The 20,153-nt window shown below is 39.3% G+C and overlaps 1 protein-coding gene across 2 annotated transcripts in view; it reads right to left on the bottom strand.

Annotated features, from left to right (window-relative positions):
* The window catches only part of LOC307223869 (bifunctional heparan sulfate N-deacetylase/N-sulfotransferase 3), a 69,260-nt gene extending 51,398 nt beyond the window's left edge, over positions 1 to 17,862 (bottom strand). Inside the window, exons 1-2 of one of the 2 annotated variants that reach the window (XM_079990204.1) lie at positions 17,366 to 17,862; positions 10,909 to 12,039 (exon numbers count right to left, since the gene is read on the bottom strand). In XM_079990204.1, the coding sequence (XP_079846330.1) occupies positions 10,909 to 11,904 (996 nt within the window). In that variant the 5' untranslated portion in view covers positions 11,905 to 12,039; positions 17,366 to 17,862. The remainder of the gene's footprint in view (positions 1 to 10,908; positions 12,040 to 17,365) is intronic. The other variant, XM_079990205.1, reaches the window with a different exon arrangement.
* Between the last annotated feature and the right edge of the window lie 2,291 nt (positions 17,863 to 20,153).

Raw genomic sequence — 20,153 nt, 5'->3', positions numbered from 1 at the left:
TTCTACACCTGACCATTATTTAACATCCGACCTGCTCTAAATGATCAGCAGGTATGGGTTGGCCCATTGTATGTGCACAGCAGCAGTCTATGTACAAGAATAACATTTATAGGACAGTATATAGATCTTTTATGCAATATACGCAACCATGTTTGAGGGTAGGTATACATTTTCAGAGGCCAGTGTGGGGCTGTCACCATGTTTAGATCAGCCCTTGATATTGAAACTCCTGAACCTTTTTTGAGAACATTATATGGAAAGGGGGCTCGTATACAAATGCTGTTTTGTGCTATACATTTGGTTTCAAGTTGGAGGCAATTCTTTTATCTCCAAAGAAAGAGAAGAAAACAAAGATGGTGGGAAAGAGAAAAACAAAACAAAGTAGTAGCAGCAGGAACAATCCTTTTGAAGTGTTCAGCAATATACATTTTATATGAAACCATCCAAGGGCTTGGGCACACGGTGGCAACCCTATTTCCCCCCCCTTTATTTTGAATTGATTTTTTAACCGTGATCTTCAAGAATCAGTCACATAGTGTTAATTAATTTTTTTACAGGTGACATATAGAGGTGGAACAACATTTTCTACTAATCTATTTGGAAAAGGTGGCCAAATCAGCCACATCAACTTTCTCATTGTTCTTTTTTATCTTTGTAGATAGCGAAAAGAAAGCCAAAGTTGGTTTTTTTACAGCTTCATTATATTCATCTTTCATTTTAATTCCCAGGAGACCAGCCCTACCATTTAACAAACCTGAAATGATACCAGCTAAGGGCACTTCTAGATGTCCTGGTTATTGAGCATTCATTCTGATTGCTCAATTGCAAGGAGGTTAGACATTGTTGTGTCAAAGCAAGAGTTACCGCACACTTTCCAAAGCATTCTCCAATCACATTCTTAACACAAAAGTCTCATTTTGACTCGACTGGGTTTGTTGCTCAAGACCTCCTAATCAACTATAATTGCACAACCTGAAATTGCTGGTATGTGATTGAATCCCACCAGAAATTAGAGACAGTCTGGAACCACCTTAGGAGCACTTTCAGCATTTGACAAAAGACATATGCACGCATTTACTAGGCAAACATGAAAGATTTCCAGTTTCCTTCACTCCATTCCTGAACTATTACAGTCAATAGCTAGACTGAAAACCAAGTTGTAGAAGCAAATAAATGAAGCATTAAAACCCAGCAGGTCACTTGGCTAAAACCGAGTCTTCACCATTATCCAAAAAGCATGTTTGTTACTGACCCAACTAGGAATGTTCTCTTAAAGCTTCCCATTCTTTTGGGGTTGTATGTAATATGGAAGAGTCTAGAATGCTGATTATGGTTGCAATTTTATACACACTTACCTGGGAGTGTCCCATAGGATATAATAGGACTTCTGAGCAAACATGTACAGGATTGCACTGCAAAACAGCCAATTTAGGACTCATTTGTAGAGATGCAGCATTCTAGGATGCAGGCAGGGAGGTATTACAGAAATAACCCCAGAGGAATCTTGCCACCCCATCGGCATTTAATTTAGGGAGAAAGGATGGTGTCTGACAAGGTTGCTGGATTTGATATCAGGTCGGCGCCATCGCCGAATGGCGGACTCCCTCCGAGCTCCGGAGGGAGTCGGCTGGGTAGGGGTCGGGTCCTGCCGTGCCGGCGTCGCGGGGACCCTCAAAAACCATGGGCGGAGATGCCCATGGACTTGGTGACTCGGCGGGCACCGTTTGCGCCCCCCCGACCCGCGAAGGAGCCTTTTTAAAGGCTGCGGAGCGGGTGACGGGGGGGGGGTGTGGTGCTGTGAGTCCAATGCTTCCCCTGCCCAGCGAAGCCGCATGCCATTCGGCGGAGAGCAACGACTTCTTCTTTGAAAATTTCGGATTTGGACTAAAAGGAACAACCCGTGAGTAAATTGATTGGACTTAAAAGGGAAATTTGATCTTTGAATTTGGAGCGAGCGGGGGGAGTGCAAAAAGGAAGTCCGCCCCCCCCCCTGTTGTAGATGGCTCAATGCAAGGATTTGACAACTAAGATCGAGATATGAACTTGCTTACCTGAAAAAAATTTTTAACTTCACGAAGGGAAATTACAATAATTGTGCTGGAGGAGAAGACTGATTTGTGGGAACTAAAATGCAACCCCCCCCCCGGGAACCGGGAACGATCCGCTATGAGAGACTGGTGAAGAGACACAGAAACTTTGACAGCTGTCAAAGTAGCTGTCAAAGCAGGAAAATAAAAGAGAACTTTGTTACGATGGCTTTGCTGGTTAGATTTGTTACAATTTGGACATAAATTATTGGAAATAAAGGCAACAAGTTATTTGACTTTTGGGTCTGATTTTGAAAGAAATTAAGTTACCATATTCCCTCTAGAGGGAGGCTGGGACATTGCAACAGTAGCAGCAAGTGGAAAAATACTATGAATTTGAGCAGGATCTGTTATCTCTTGGGAAAGCTGCAAAAACGAAGCATTATTTTGTCTACAGAGGCTTCTACACTAAAGGAGACAATGGATTTATCTATTGAAGAAAGGAAGGGACTTGACGCAAGTTATGTTCCTGAATAACAAAAGCCTCTGTGGAGAACAAGAAGTTTCTGAATTAGAAGGTTTCTGCAGCAGAACAGGAAAAAGCAACCTGAGGAATAAGAGCTGGACCAAATTTGAAGCCGGAGTATTTGGAACATCCAGACTTTAAAAGGACCAAGAAATAGAATTTAAGTTAGACTCTTAAACATAGAGGTCTGGATGGAAGAACAATGACTTTTTCTGAGAGTTTTTTCGAGATTGGACTATCTGAAATTAAAAGCTATCAAAAGACGGCAAAGTGGAGTTGAGATATAGACGTGGATACACCAGGCTGGCAGTAGACAATGGATGAACTTTGGGGATTGGAACCGGGGAATGGGGGGGGGGGAGATTTGGAATCCAAAGGCTGTAAAATTATATATTATTTCTTTCTTTTCTTTTTTCATGTTTGTTGTTTGAAAATAGGGGAATTCGTGGAAGGGAAATGGGGTCGATCTTAGGGAATTATATAAAATATAAGGAGAAATGGTTCATTAAGATAAATAAGATAAATTAATTTGGAATAAATGGGTTATTTAAAATTACAAATAAGGTTTTAAAATTTGGGGTAAGAATCTGTGGAATCAATTTAAGGGAAATGGAATACAAGAGGGGGAGGGGGGGGAAGTCCGGGAAAGATGCCACTGAAACCAAGTGTAAATCATATTTGTTTTTTCTTTCTTTCTTGCTATCTTTCCTTTTTATTCTGGAAAATTTTTAATAAATATTATTAAAAAAAGAAGAAGAAAGAAATCATTATATTTCCCAACTTTTAGAAACAAGGTGTCTAGTCTTGAAGGAGTGCCACCCATCACTATGCTGGACACATTTTGAGTGAGGAACATGAGATGAATTGTTTGCACTACTCCTGCATTTTAGTTTGAGTAACAGCTTGCCAAGTGAGGTTTCGTGCAGTGTTTTGGAATTAGGTGTGTGATTTAGAACTCTAGAAATTACAGGACCACTCAGTTTTCTGGCCAGTTCTCTGGTCCAAATCCATCAACAGCAAATAGAGCTGGAGAAAAAAATCAATGCACAGATTGCCTAATCTTTAGAAACCTAGAAAAAACTATTTTGTAGCAGCACCACAAATATATATAAATATATATATATAGAGAGAGAGGAAATGGGAAGAGGAGAAGCAAAATATATTCTGATAGTTAAGAGACTGAGCTATGAATCAGAAAGTCCATAGTTAGAATGGTCTAATTATTAGCATGTCACACTAAGATGGTATAGCACAAACATATGAGTGTGGAAGCTCTGGGAAAGGAGACTGAAGCTACTTCACTTCTCACCAATCATTTTGCTGTTGCACCTTACTGAGCTCACCCATGATTTGGGTTAGTGTGTCATCCACACCACAATGTTTAGGCCATAAAGGTTTGTTCTGTGGTTACAGTTCATGGTTAGTTTGGTATGACAGGAAAATGACTAGGGAGGAGCAAAAGCAGTCACACAGCCTCTACAGGAGCCTACAAGTTCCTGCTAAGCCATGGTTAAATAGACATTTCATTGAAATTTGTTTAAAAAGTCTACAATGGAACAACTTTGTGATTACAAAACACTGCAAGCAAAGATAGATATATTCTTTTAAAAAAGAAAGACATGCTCCCATAATCTGATGGAAATCTAATAAATATATATGAACATGAAAGTAAGTTTCCAATGAACCATGTGCACTGAATTGAACATGATTTAAATTGTATTAGAACTGCATAGGCAGTCATTTTCTGCTGGGGTCTCTTACTGCTACGTGTTTATCACCGAAAACCATGTGCCCAAAAAGTCAGCAAAAAGGAACTGCAACTTCATATTAGAATAAGGAAGGATGTGAACTAAAATGATACCTACTCCTTGTCTCTGTTTGCCCTTTGTTTGGCAACACAATTACTAGAGCTACTATGCTCATTCACATGAGCGTCCACATATACTGGAGTGTAGAATCAATGGCCCTCCAGATGTTGCTGCACTACAACTTCTATCCCCTGATGTACACCATTGCATGCCAGCAAATGACCTTCCATAGTTTGTCTTGCCCAGTGGTCGTCACTATGCAATACATCTCAGACATTAAAAACGTATAATGAAGGCAGTAGGGTAGCATATCAATTTCCTTGAATGCTCCACCTCTTATCTTAGAATTGCTGTATGTAGACAAATTTCAGAATTAAAGCATGAAGCTGCAAAAAGTGAACTCCTTAATGACTTTGATTATGCCCCTTAGGGCTCAAGTAAGAGTTATGAGTGCTTCTTGCAGTACATGAAGAATATTCCACCTCATGTTAAGTTGCATGTTGTATTCACAGAGATTAAAGACAGAAAACTATCCATTCTTTTCACATCTGATTCCTTTTTTTTTTTTACTCATTAGGCATGACACAAGGCATTTCCTTGATCTATCAACTCAAATATCCTGTTTTAATTACTGTGTTATTTTTAAGCAGAATTGTTTTATTGCATATTTTAGTTATTTACTTTTACATTTTAATCTTTTAATGGGACTGCTTTACTGTTTCCAAACAAACATTCCAAACATTTATATACTGATTTTCCAATTCAGGCAACCTGTACAATACTACTACATTGAAAACATCAACTATTAGGGCAGAGGTTAAACTAGGTGGCTGGACTAGAATGGGACATTTTAACTATAGATTTTTAAAATTTTAAAGCTTATGTAATTGGTTTTTATACTTGCAAGCCACTTAGAAACCAACTTTGGAATTAAGTGATGTATATGTATATGTATGTTATATATATATAAGAACTTTTGATAATCTGTCTTATAAAGACTAGACATTCTTACTTTGGTTATAGGCTGCAGTATGATATTTAAGCACCAGAGCACTTCAGATTGTCACAGCTAAAATAAGCCATTTCATAGACTTTGGCAAAACAGGACAAAGCACATTTTCAATGTTTTATGTTTCATGTATGGTTTTTCTATCTGTAAATTTCAGAATAAATTACTAGTTTTAGGAAACATGTGGATGCTACCAACTCCCACCCCTGGGAGTAATTTTGCAAGCCTTATTGAACTGCATTTTGTTCAAATCTGCTTTGAGTTTTAAGCAAGCAGAAATCTCCAAATTCACTTTGAAATGATGCTTTAGGTGAAAAATGGTGAAAATACTTAACTTTGATTCTGGAAGTATGTGTTTGCTCTTTTCTTGATGCTGCATGCTTTCCATTTTATTCATGGTTACATTTTTTCTGTAATTTTGTTATGGCCCATGGCTAATACAAATAAGATTTTTAGTTCTGATATTTCAGATGTGTGCTTCATGCCATCAAATCTGTCACTAGTGCCTAAGGTCACTAAGTGAAATTCACTTATTTATTTTTCTTTATTTAAAAAAACAACAACACTATTTACTTTGACAGCTTTAAGAACTGGAATTATATTATCCATCCAAGCTTCCTAATTTGAAAGCCATGAACAAAAGGAAATATATATCATATTGTTCTGCAAATCAGTTTCCAGTGTGAAAATTCTGAGAAAACTACCTGGACGATTCTCCAGCAGTGTCTGTACCTTACATACTACTCCATCAGTGATGCATTCAGTAAGCTTTTGGCATCTACCACTGTTGCCTATTACAACCAATGCTCATTGGTAAAAGACCCTACTCTGCCATTTCACCCCTTGCCTGTGTTCTTAAGTTCGCTGTTACGAAAGCTCCTACTACACTCTCATTATACTCATTCGTCAGGATGACACCCCCCCATCAGATGTATTTATTATTATTTTATTATTTATTACATTTCTATACCGCCCTTCACCCAAGGATCACAGGGCGGGTTGTATCCCCCATCCCCGCATATGCTCTTTTGGCACTGGCTTCTTCTTCTTTTTTCAGCAGCAAGTTAAGCTCATGAGTGGTACTGGAAACACCTTGGACCAAAGGTGGATCTACACACTGGGGGGGGGGGAGCTATAAATAATTCATAAATTAAAGAAATTTAAAGGGAAAAAAAACCCTATGTAAAATTGCATAGAAAAGTTTTGTGCTCTACAACACCATCTAGTGTTGCATGTTTATAAAGCATTCAAAACACTTTCTTGACTAATGTAGCTGAGTCCCAAGTCACCAGAATGTAACACCTCCCCTCCCACCCTGACTGCTAGCTCCCTACAATATTCATACAATGCCCCTGTGCTGTGCTATGATGTGAAGAACTCCCAGCTTTAATGCAGTGTGGAGGCAAACATCCTCCATAGTGGTATCTACCTTATGAAACTATCTTCCCATACCCTGAATGCGGCTGGCACCAACAGCAGTGTGCTTCCATTGCATTCATCCATTGTGTATTTGTGCCCAGGTCCAGGCAGTACCCGACTGTTGATGCTAGGTTTTTTTTTTTGTTTTTTTACTTTAGTTCAATACTATACTGATATGTTTTATTGTGACTGCATTAGATTATTGTAGCAAACCACTTTAGATTTTTTTTTCAAAAATGAAACGCTATCTAGAAATGCTTTTAGCTAAATAAAATATCATTAGTTGATGAAATCCACACGAGGCAGAAGATTTTGGGGTGCATTAAATGGCAGCTATTTTTTTTCAATTATTTATAGTTTTAATATATTGAGTAATCTCTGACTGGAAACAACTAGAGATGCATGCATGTTTATATGGGAACTGTGCCAAGAATTAGTGTGGCCTTGGCACACGGGTCTGTTGTTGTTGAATCTCAACATAGAAAGCTCATTGGATAAATCTGCCCTCGTCTATTACCCCTTTTCCCTTCCACCTTCCAAGATGCACCTGCATTAATTTGCCAGCCTGAAATGAGCAGCGCACAGGTGCGGAACATGTGCAACCTCCTTGTTCAGCACCTTATTTTCAGTTGAGACATGTGATGCATTGAGTAGAATAGCACAATCCAATATGATAGTATTCACACAGAAATATGCCTTTCGATAACAGATTTTCAGCTGATTTACATTATCTTTACCTCATTCGCTCATTGTGTCATTGTGCTGCTGAGGACAACTCCTTCCATATCAATAGTAATGAAGATGCATTGCATCGGACACTGCTAACAACATCTTTAATGGAATGCATTAACTTTGAATAGATTACAGTTTAATGAGATATTCTCTCCAGATTCTGTGTAACATAACAGCTATTTAAAGAGCTGTTTCTATTGCAGTTTTAGAATTCATCTCCATCCTGGAATTTAAGGCTTTTAAAATAAATAAATAAAAAGACAGTGATAATAAGTTTTCTTTAAAGAGAATATGCTGTTGCACACCTTTAAGTTTTCCCCGAGCAACTGAAGAGAGAAGTTGCTTTTCCTGTGCCTACTACTACTTTTTAAAGTTTATCACTTTATTGAATTATTCATATCATAAACAAATGTTTACACACTAGGGCAATTCCCATACATCATGCTATGCCACTATGTGAAAGCAACAGGTTTTCAAATGTTTTGGACTTTCATACCCAGGATTTCCAGAAAATGAAAGATTTGCCATTGGCATTAAATAGAATGGATTAAGAGCATACATCTTTAACTGTGTTTAAGAAATGAAAGTTACAGCTACATAATATACAGCTTTGACCATTTGTTGTTTTTCTTATATGTGTCTATCAAACTGCTTAAATACCCCTAACCTTTGAATTGCTAATTCAAAATGGTATTTTACAAAGCAATGTATTTAATTGTTGTTTTACAGTAAATTTAATGTCAGTTCAATTGAGTCTGCGATTACTAACCAAAAGGGTATGCAGAGTTAAAATGTTGCTCTCTCACACACTTTCTCCTTTGTATCTTACATTCTCAACTATTTAATGCACTTTCTGGTATTCTGAGCACACAAAACCAAAGTAATAAATTGCTGATAGATTCTTGGACCATGTTGTTTGGGTTTTACAGGGTATTCTCTGGCCATCTGTTTTACCACCCAACTTCTCTTAATAAGGAAGAGGAAAAAGCTGAAGAGTAGAAAAATAGCTTTCTTCAAAGGTTACACCTCTGCACACAAATGAATACTTCATTTGGAATACAACGTAAGACATACAGAAATTAAACTCCATAAAATCCTATGATATCAATATATAGAAGACATTTCATATTATTATTATTATTATTATTATTATTATTATTATTTGTGTGTATATTTAGGATTGCAGTAATTAATCTACATGAACACAATTTACATTACTAAACCAATTACATAATAATAATAATACTAATAATAATTTATTATTTATACCCCGCCCATCTGGCTAGGTTTCCAAATGAATTTGCTGAAGGTGTTTACAGTGAGATTCCATGCTGGATGTAGCTGGTACATTATCCAGAAGTCTCCCCCTTTCTAGCCAGGGACTGAGGTATTTGTTTATTCCAATAGAGTCTTCAGAGGATGATACAACTTATATTTGGTCCAGGTAATCCTTTTATCAAGCATAGAACTTACATAACTACATAATGATTAACTCACTAACAAAGATGTTCCCAGAGACTGGATAGTTTGCATTATTGGGAATAATTCAGGGGCAGAGATACCACTAAATATGATTGGATTCCAATATATACCCAATAAGATATTATAGTGAATTTTCCTGTAGAATGGCTGCAAACTCCCACCTGGCACTGAAAAGGGCTTACTGGCATTCATCTAGGACATGGGTCATGATGTTCTGTAGCTAGTAACTCATTAAAAGAAGAGTACATAATGCACATGTTCTGTTTGTTTATTTTGCAAGAACTGGTTCTGTCCACAGATCTCTTTGGGGTCAAACTGCCCTATGCAGAATTTTGCTGTCTTCAAAACATTAAGTTCTGTACACAAAGAAAGTAGATGGCATAACTGAAGGAGAGAAGCAACATTGCTCCTGGAGAATATAGTCATGGAAACAGAACTCAGGATGTGATTACTGAGACACAAGGAGGCCTGATTCTCAGAAGCTTAATACTCTGTGGCTGCTGTAACCATAAGGGCATCCATTTATTTCCTCCCATATAAACAAACAGTTGACATGTACACGTATGGGGAAAATCAACTCCTTTCTGAGCATGTTTTAGCAGCATTTCTGTTACAGTGGTACCTCGGGTTAAGTACTTAATTCGTTCCAGAGGTCCGTTCTTAACGTGAAACTGTTCTTAACCTGAAGCACCACTTTAGCTAATGGGGCCTCCTGCTGCTGCCGCGCCGCCGAAGCACAATTTCTGTTCTCATCCTTAAGCAAAGTTCTTAACCTGCACTATTTCTGGGTTAGCAGAGTCTGTAACCTGAAGCATATGTAACCCGAGGTACCACTGAACAGTGTTCAGTTAAAAAGCATGAGTTTGTCACTAAATAATTTGTCTCCATTCTTCAAAAATGTGGAAACTACACTGCATTTTACCTTTGCTGCAAATAAAAACCAGTGCTGCAGTAACTATTACTGCAGAGCATTTGAAAGAGAATGGGAAATGGTCAAGATAAAAAGGCAAAATGGCACCTATATAACAGCATGATGTGTGGGTTATCTGGTAATAGTTTAACAAACTTTCCTCAGTAGGGACTCCTTGACTGCAAACCACACCTTTCTTTGAAATAATGAGCAGGGCAAAGAGAAGAGCTCAGGAATATTTTGCCCCAGGCTATCTTATGGTTGAAATCAGTAACTAAGCTTGAGTTTTACCCAAACTTACATGGAAGCAAGCCTCATGCAAATCAATGAGACAAACTTCTTCATAGGCATGGCACTGGGTTGCATTGCAGACACTTTCAGGCTCACTTCATCAAATGATACTCTGGCACCCAACCTGAGCTAAAATACTGCTTACAGAGTCTATTTTCATGAGCAATGCAACATGCAAAATATAAAACAATGCAGATTCACAGCTCTGCTTAAGCTCTCAGAACCTGAGATTCTTCTTTTCAGTCATATCACTTGCATTAATTGTCCACAACAACAGCAATAAATAAACAAATTCAAGATTGCTAACATCTTGTCAAAAGAAACTATGGCCAATGCAAGTTATCAAAACAAATAAACAGCAACATTAGTCAGTCTCAAAGACCCTTTATTAACTATTAAATTGAATCGGATGCTAGTAATAGTCCAATCCACCCAAAAGTCGAAGTGCTTGATTTAAGTCATTTTAGTTCAGTGGAATGAAACCCATCTTGTAAATAAGTATTTCACCTGGTTTCTAGATTGGGCTGTCTAAGACAGCCATCCTGCTTGATTGCATACATGTGTTACAAGGGAGATAAAGCTAAAAGAGAGAGAGAGAGAGAGCATTCCAAAATAAAATTAGTTCAATTTAAAAATTTCACTTTGCACCCAAAGTTTGAGTAATATCACTGTAGCATAGAAGGCCCCTTTTTTGCACACTTTACCTGAACATCATTGGCCTTCATCCTTGTTCCTTCCTTTCCAACAAAGATGTCATCGATGTCAACAAGAATGTATCTATCCAAAGACAACGTAAGCCTCTTGCCAGTCAAGAATGAAATAGCATCTATAAATATGAGCTTGTGCAGCCAAAAGTTCAAATTGTTGCCAAAAAGAACACGTTGAATCCCATCATGAAGACCCAAGTCATGAACAACAGTTGCATGGAAAGAACTTTTAATTACAGGAGGTGGGAGGTTTTCAGGTGTTTTTACTTTTGCAAATATAACAGGTTGGTAGGCTGAATGATTTATGTGGAAAACTGTCCAGTCATTTCCTGGCAAAGGACCTTTATCAAACTTAGATGATTTAGTCATATGGAGCAGAGAAGAATAAGGGTTGATGCAACAGTCCTTAACACCCACATTACCATGAATGTGAAAAGGAAAACCTTTCAACTGAGAAGTTTGTAGAGAGTTCTCACTGCTCTTATGGAATCCAATCATTCCAACACCATATTCTCCACAGTATTTGTCTAGAAGACCTCGATTCCAGGAATCCATATTCACATACTTAAAGATATTCTCAAATATTATGAGAATGTATTTGCCTTTGTTTTTATCTATAAGCACAGGAAGATCACCTTTCCCAGAAGCAATCTCAATATGATATTGGAACCTGCTGGATTCTAAAATCATTATTATGTCTTGGCCAAGTGCAGAGTACTGGCTTTCCACAAAAACTAGTACCACAGGATCAGTCCTTAAGGGATCAATGGGCTTAACCATCTTCCACGGTGCTAACTTGTATGGCAACAGTACTGGAAGGTCTCCACATTCCACCTCTGAAGAGATCTCAGAAAGTTCATTTTCCTGTTTGTAGCCATTGTACAAATAATATGCTGAAATAACAATGCTCACCATACAAAAAGTGGCCAGCAGTATAACTGTTCGTTGGAAATGTCTATGAAGTTTCACAATATAAGTCATTTTGTAAGTCATGCCTTAGATGGTTTCCAATAGCAGCAGCATTGAGATTAAGGAGATTTTCAAATTTTATTCCAGTCCAGTTTAGTAGTTTATGTCACCATTGCAGCGTGTATATCTATCTTCAGCACAATTCACAGGAAATATATACTAGAAGGGAGGAAAAGAGAGAGTTAAATAAATTTTCACTCATACATTAAAATGATCCAATTAACAGCAAACTGAAAGTGAACTAAACCATCAAAAGGTAAAACACAGACGCAGTGGAATTTATGCATCTAAGTAAGATAGAAAATTGGAATTTGGATGCCTATAATATATAAAAAACCAGAAGGGAATAATCAGCACACAAAGTGAGGGGTTTGCTATTATTTCTGGAGACCATTGCATACAACTACAATTAAGAAATTATTTATCTCTTACTATAGTTCCTTCCTTAAAGGCTTCTATAGAAAGGTATCACCTATAAATCAAGGACAGGAACTGTGGATCTCTAGATGTCATTGGGCAACAACTCCCATGAGGCCCCAAAGACATGAAAACATTTGCTTGGTAGAAACAGCCACCACAATCCTGTGATATTCCATGTAAACCTATGGTTCTTCCTCCCACTAGTGTTAACCACGTTTCAGACTTATGTCAGAACCATTCTTAACCATAGGTAGCCATTATAACAGCACTGATTGTAATCATAATTGTTGTTAACCAAAGCTTGATATTAACTTGTGATCTGAAACCCATGCGAACCTTGATCAATACTCAATCATGGGGAATAGTGATGCCTATGCAAGAATATTAAGCATAACTGAATCCTGTGATGGCATAAAATTAAGCAGCCCAGACTTGATTCTTCATGCTTAATGGATCAAGAGTGTTATGTGCAACAACTCTAAAAAGGCAATGCTTTTAAAACACCACCACCTACAACAAAGCTTTTACACAAGCCAGAAAAGTTGCTTGACTTAAACCACAATGAAACTATTTACATCAATTTAAAAGTAGGAACCACTGTGCACTGTTACATTTTGTGACAATGTTAAAAATTCTTCAAAAGAACTCTTTTTGAAACAAGGAAGCTGCTATAGGATGTTTGTAACAAGGATAAGATATCCATAGGAGTGTGCCTCTACGTTCTACAATCTTCTGAGAATACCACTTTAAATTTGTTGTCTTGTTGTAAATTTAGGTTTTAAAATGTGACAGAAAAATTCTCTACTGTATTAGCAATAAATGATTTATTTCAGCATTTAGATTTTTTAAAAGAACAAAAACAAAAATATAAGTTTAGAAATTAGACCACATCCCCCCCCCCCCCCGATTTGCACAGAATCAAATCCACAGACATTTACTGTGGATAGGTCATGTTATCATAAAAAATGCAAGATTTTTCAGTCCTCAGTGAAACAACTATCTCTTTCTTGTTGATCCCTTTGTCCCTGGAAAAACACTGGTATTACCAGCCTGACATATTATCCACCTTTGAGCAATAGAAATATATTACTCAATTGCAAAATAAATAAAATCTGGAACACTACAAATATTTTCCAAGTCAACGCACACAGATATTGAGATATTGAAAGCCACATTATATAACTACAGCAAACATAAATACCGTTTTTAGGCAGACAGTTAAAAAGCCAGTAAGCATACAATGTAGATCAACTTTAAGATGCTAGTGTTGAAGTCAAAATCTTTGTAATTTAAAAAGAAAATGACACAATTGTACAGTCAGGTAGGGCAGCGCCTTCTCTGCTGTGGCACTCAACTGTGGAATTCCCTTCCCCTAGAATTACTCATTTCCCCCTCACCATCAACATTCCAGTTTCAACTCAAGATACTTTAGATCACCTGAATATTTAGGGCAAGGAGAGCCAATGTGAAGCCCTCCAGATGCTGCTTTCGAATCACTGACCATGTTGCTTGGAGCTTATCAAAATTCGGGTCCAACATCTGGCAAGCACCATGTTAGCTATCACTGATTTAGGGGATGGAGATGATCTAGTGTCTAACAGTTGATGCATTTTATGCTGTATTATGAAAATTGGCTACTGTGATTGTTGTTGTTGTTATTATTATTCTTGTTCTATATTTTTAATCTATCGTGAGAATTGGCTGTTTTATCTGATTATGTTGTACACTACCCTGAGCTCCTTTGGAATTGCAACACAGAAATGTAACTAATAGAAGGAACAAATAATTTATATTTTAATGCATGTCACGCTAGTAAGGATATGTGGCAACTTTTAGGTCATGATCCTACCAAAACACTTTTAAGTCCAATTGATTTCAAAAGGAGAAATGCTTAAACAAAATGCTCATTTCTTCCACTGACTGCAAAGCGACTGACTGAAAAAGAGCTTTTAGAAAACTGCATTTTTAAATGGAAAAAATATACAACATACTAAAGAATATGAAAAACTGCATTTAGCATAAATGTCATGCTCTTAATGTTTTGATAAATTAATGTTTTGAAAGTATAGATTTGTTCCTTAATTTTATTTTATTTTTTGCTTAAAATACTTACAATCACAATGACTTACCAAATAAAAGTATGAAGACATGAAGGTTTCACAGATTTACAAAACACCAATAGCTATGCATCTGGGGTAATATTATTTCTGTAGCTTTTTTCCACCACACAAGTAGCATACAACTATTTATTCTCATCCAGCAAGTGGACAGCATTCTAGGTATGTTGTTCAAAAGGCAGGGACTTCATCATATGCAGCTCCCAGATATGCACATAGAACATTTCTCTCAAGGCTGGTAGCTCTGAACATCTGCTTGCTTGGAAAGACACTTGCAGTAGTAAGCAAGGATAAACAAATCTGCCAATTTCAGTTTTAGCTTCTCATTTTTTGAATCTTAAATTACATTTCTGTATCAATTTGAATTTATATGAATACTTTACCAAAAGACCCAGCATCAGCATTTTTGTATGCATTTCTCCTAATGCACATATTTTGTGTGCAGTTTTTGCCTAATGCACACATTTTAAAAGCAACCCTTCCTAATATAATGCACTTTTCACTAACATGCATTTCATGGACACTTTCACCTAACATACACATTTTTGTACAGCACATTTTGGTTAGAAAAATTGTGCCACAAAGTTTGTAGGTGTGAAGATTTTGAAGGATAGATGTATTTCATGTCTTGTACTGTTTTGGGAAATGCAAATGTCTCCCCCATATCTAAGAGTTACATAGGATCTATGATTGAGGTCAACATCTAATTTATGCAAAAACAGCATACACCTAACCAGCGAGGTAGATTTAGTTAAGCAACACCAACCTGCCCAGAGCAGAATGCAAATTTTGATACCCAAACACAACCTTCTGTGAACCACAGCACACTTGACTTCACAACAATTTAGTCTACTGGGCTGGATTTCAGCAAGCAGAAATCAGCTTATAACAAATCTTTGATATGTTCAGCTTGTTGCTGTCTTGGCTAACCTGATTTTGAACTTGGTAAGGTCCTAACCAGGTAAATGGCCTTAAATTAATTGGTTCCCCACTCCTAAACCCTTGCATTAATGTAGCTGCCTGTGATACCAGGCTATTCCTGAAATTGTAGTAACTTAAGGGACGCAGGTGGCGCTGTGGGTTAAAGCCTCAGTGCCTAGGACTTGCCGATCGAAAGGTCGGCGGTTCGAATCCCTGCGGCGGGGTGCGCTCCCGCTACTCGGTCCCAGCGCCTGCCAACCTAGCAGTTCGAAAGCACCTCCGGGTGCAAGTAGATAAATAGGGACCGCTTACCAGCGGGAAGGTAAACGGCATTTCCGTGTGCGGCTCTGGCTCTGGCCAGAGCAGCGATGTCACGCTGGCCACGTGACCCGGAAGTGTCTCCGGACAGCGCTGGCCCCTGGCCTCTTAAGTGAGATGGGCGCACAACCCCAGAGTCTGTCAAGACTGGCCCGTACGGGCAGGGGTACCTTTACCTTTAAGATGATACATTTCTGAGTTTGTGATGCTGCACAGCATGCTGTACACTCCAATTATATATATATATATATATATATATATATGCTGGTTGAGCAAGAATGGGCCCTATGCCACATCAGTCCAATACATGTTTATTCAGAAAGAAGTGCCATGGAACTCATTGGGAGTTGCTTGGGAGTAAGCACACAGAGGATTGCAAACTATGTCAGCCTTTATGGTACTTCAGCTATGGATGGACCTGTATGAAAGGCATAATTATATTGTGTTGTTTATTCTGCATTATCTCCCTTACAATCTGTTAATAAGGTAACATTTGTTTTACAAGCACAGTATGCTGAAATGTATTTTTTCAATTTATTTTGTTCAATAAATATACTTTCAAATTACTACTCTGTCTTTAATATAGCATTCTATTTACTGTTCTGCCTTCAGTATAGAGTTCTGTTTTCAATTATTCCATCCAGCTAGCATCCAGATGTCAACAATATCATGATATCTACACAATCCATCCCACACTTTTACAAATACAGATGCTGAAACACAGTGAAATTAAGAGATTGTATACTGTACATCCATTCTCCTTTCTTCTATGTATTTTAGTTAATATTCATTTGATAAAATATTATGGCCATCGTACAAAGTTTGGGCTAAAAACACGGATGGAAAAAAGGCTACACCTGTTTTCTTTTGCAATCAGCTAAAGAGATTTTATATTTACAATAAATATCCCACAAACTTGAATACCAAGCCATTTCTCATTCTTGTGTTTTAATCCTCGGTGCAAAACACTCAGCAATAACTTCCAAACAAATGCTTACCTTTTTCAAATTAAGAAAACTGCTGACATTTGAATCTTTAAGAACCACCTCGTGCATGGCTCTCTGTTCAGAACTGTTTTGCAATAAGACGTGTGACAATATTAAGTACTTTGCAATTAAAAATTCCTATTTGAGGCTCACAACAAGGAAGCAGCTTTCGGCGTCCCAAAACACTAGAGGGCAACAATGTCTCACAAAAAAAAATCTAAGAATAAGACTTGCTTGGGTACCACAGGAGAAAGACAGATGTTAGGCGAGCTAATTGTTGGGGTTTTTGAAAAAATAAATAAAATCACAAGCTCTAAAAGAGAACACAGCGAGGTTTCTCTTTTTTTGGTGTCTGAAAGCCTCATTAAGCTATGCCTCAACCAGAAAAGGGTTAATGCGAACAAAAACCCTAACCTTTAAAACAGAGAAATAAGGAGCCATTCCGGCATAACTCTCCAAAAAGTAGCTGAGGGCACAAGCAGCCCAGCCCGTGGTCTCTCTGAGGGAAAGAGGAAAAATATTTCTTCCACATTTCAAGGGGCGCAAAGAGGCGTCGTCGTCACAGAACTTTTGCGCTTTGAGGTAAAAAGGGAGGGGAGAATCCGGGGTCAGAAGTTGAGAGTTTCCCGCCCGGTTTCCTCAGAGAGGGACCAGCGCAGCCACACCTGGTTTTTTCTTTCTTTCTTCCCCTCAGCCCAGCCCAGCCCCCGTGGTCTCCATTACCTGAAGATGCGCTCCAGGACCATGGTGCCTCCTCCACTTGGCGGTGACCTTCTGCGGCTCCTCGCGAGACATAGACCTCCGCGCGCGCACGCAGCCACAACTTGCCGGCTCGCTCCTTCGCGCCGCGTCTCTCCGCCCACCCCGCCCCGAGGCTTCTCCCTTCCCAGGCGAGGGCCAGCCAGGGTCGCCTCCTCAGCTGCCTCCAACCCCAGTTGGCTCCCCTCAGTCCCCGGGGAAGAGGAGAGGCAGGCAGGCAGGCAGGCAGACTACGACTTCAGCAGGAGAGGAAGCTTGGCCAGCTTTGCCCCTCTCGCAGCGGCGGCTTGCTTTGCCTTCCCCTCAGCGGGAATGGCCTGGGCTGAGGCACCCTCGGGAAAGAGAAGCGCCTGCCAGGCGAGACCACCCCCCCTCCCCAGTCAGTGGCCCCTTCGCCTTTCCCTTCCAAGCAGCGGGGACGGGATGCTGCGGTCGCGGCTTCCACTTGAGAACAGGGGAGGAACGCCGCTTTCCAGGCGGCTTCCCCATTGGTCGCAGGCTTCTCTTGCTTTGGCCAATGAGCGCGTTCTTGGGAGGAGGCTGAGGAAGCGGCTCGGAGTTCTCAGGCAGCCGCCCCGGGAAACTCCCAGCAGCGAGCCGCGGATGGGAGACGGTTCTTTGGCAAAGATTCCCGGGGCTTCCCACATGGGCTGTGTGTGTGTTTGTGTGTGTGTGTGTAAGAGAGGCCCTTTGGTGCGGTGCCAGGCTCCCTAAAGGTCCAATCCCACGGCGCGATCCCACCGCGCGCGATTTAACCCGGGAGCTCGCTGGGGCTTGCTTCCAGGTGGGCTGCGCGCTTCTGGCCACAGGATCGCTCGCAGCGCAATCCTATGCAAACTAAGCCCCGCCGAAGCTCAGCCTGACTTGTTCTCTAGGTAAGTATGTATATTGGGATTGCAGCCTTTGCGAGCGAAAGATCGAGCTTCACCGTGCATCATGGGTTATTACTGCTGGTGCTGCAGCCCTCCGTGGGTTTTGAAGGAATCTCCCCATCTGGCTTGAAATATTAGACAGGCAGGAGAGAGAAGTTAACAAACCTCCAAAGAAACAATATGCACGGAGTGCGGCTGAGAAGGCTACTCAATAAGTTTTTAACACCACGACTGTGATATTGTGTGTGTGTGTGTGTGTGTGTTTTAAGGAATCCCCCCCCCCCCAATTAATTTGAGAGACCGGAGATTTGTTTAACTAGCCCAGGCTTTGATTTATGGCAAGCCTCGGAAGTGTCTTCGATTCCAAGTTGCTTTTTACCTCCTCTTTAGGAAGAGCAATTTCCTCTCTGCGTGTTCAACTAGACAGCTCTGCTGCACCAGGTTGCATTAAAAGTAGGTAATAGATTCTTGCTGTCACGACTGGTGTCAAAATGCTGGCATCTACTGAATCCTGTCCAAACCTAGAAGTCTACAACATGAGGGTGTTCACACAGCCTTCACACAGGTCATGCTCCCACATGACAATGTGCTCACTGATCACTTCCCCTTAAACGCACACTGGCTGCACAGTCAGTATTATTGAGAACCCACCCAACTGACATATTTGTGCTGAGAAACAACCCTTTATGTTAGTATGTAGTATTTCTGTGAGGAAGAGCCTAGTATATAGATTGGAACCTTTCTTATTAAACTTTCCTGTGGGAAACTCTCAAACTGTACCCAAGCAGAAGAACATTCCCTTATTGTGATTTCCAGCAACTGGTGTTCAGAAGCATTATTGCCTCTACCCATAGTGGCAGAACATGGCTAGAAGTCATTGATAGCTTTTTTGTGCAATCCTTCTAAAGCCATCTAAGTTGGTTACCATTATTGTCTCTTGTGGGAGCGAGTACCTGAACACATTGTATACAAATACTGTATACATTGTGCTCATAGTTTGTTTGTTTTTTAATTGACAGAAGCAAAAGAGAGACAAAGTCAGATATTGACCTACAAAACTTCCAGTCTGAATTTCATCAAACATGTGGGAAGGGGGTTTATGCGAGAGGCTAACTGGAGCGCCACAGGCCAATACGCAAATCTGCAAAAATTAAAATTAAAACACACATGCTATTTATTTATATATACAGATATAAATTGAGATTGCCTTTTAGGGCAGTGAGGAGGGACACAAACTTTCGCTGTGGCTGTTCCTTTCAGAGCTTAATTTGCCTCTGGGCTCTTCTCCTGTATTGGTAGGGTAATACATTTTCATAATTTGCCTCTGGGCAGATTAAGAGGGTGGGTGGAGTTTCATGGGTACTGCACTTTGCAGAACACCCAGCTGCCCTACAAGCAAAGTAAAATAAAAGTAAGTTGGGGGTGGGGGATAGGGAAAAGGCAGGAGATCTGTGATTCCCATGGCTTGAGCCTGTAGGGCACTTCCTAACAACACCCCCTGGGGATATGTGCAATATGTTTTAGCAGGAACATAGCAATTGGTGTATTCTGATTATTCACAACATTAGCCTTTCAGATGTCTCTGGGATCTTAGAAGCAGTACTTGATGGCATTCTAGTGTTGTCCTGCTATTTTTTTCCCTATTATGTGTACTCAGGAGTATATTGCCTCTTTATTTATTTAACAAAATTTATAGACCACTTATTCAAAATAGAAAAAACTCTACTAGCAGTTTACATGAAATAGTGTACAATATTTATTTTAAAAATGATAAAAGAAGAAGACTTAAACAAGTAAAAAACATTTTTAATATAAAAAACGCAAATCAAATTAACAGAATGTGAAGATAAGCATGCATAAGCTTTTAGCAGGCATCTAAA

The sequence above is a fragment of the Podarcis cretensis genome (genome assembly GCF_951804945.1).
Source record: "Podarcis cretensis genome assembly, chromosome: 9".
In the NCBI taxonomy this organism is placed as follows: domain Eukaryota; kingdom Metazoa; phylum Chordata; class Lepidosauria; order Squamata; family Lacertidae; genus Podarcis; species Podarcis cretensis.
The sequence above is the reverse complement of the archived record's forward strand: the minus strand, read 5'-3'. Positions and strand labels throughout refer to the sequence as shown.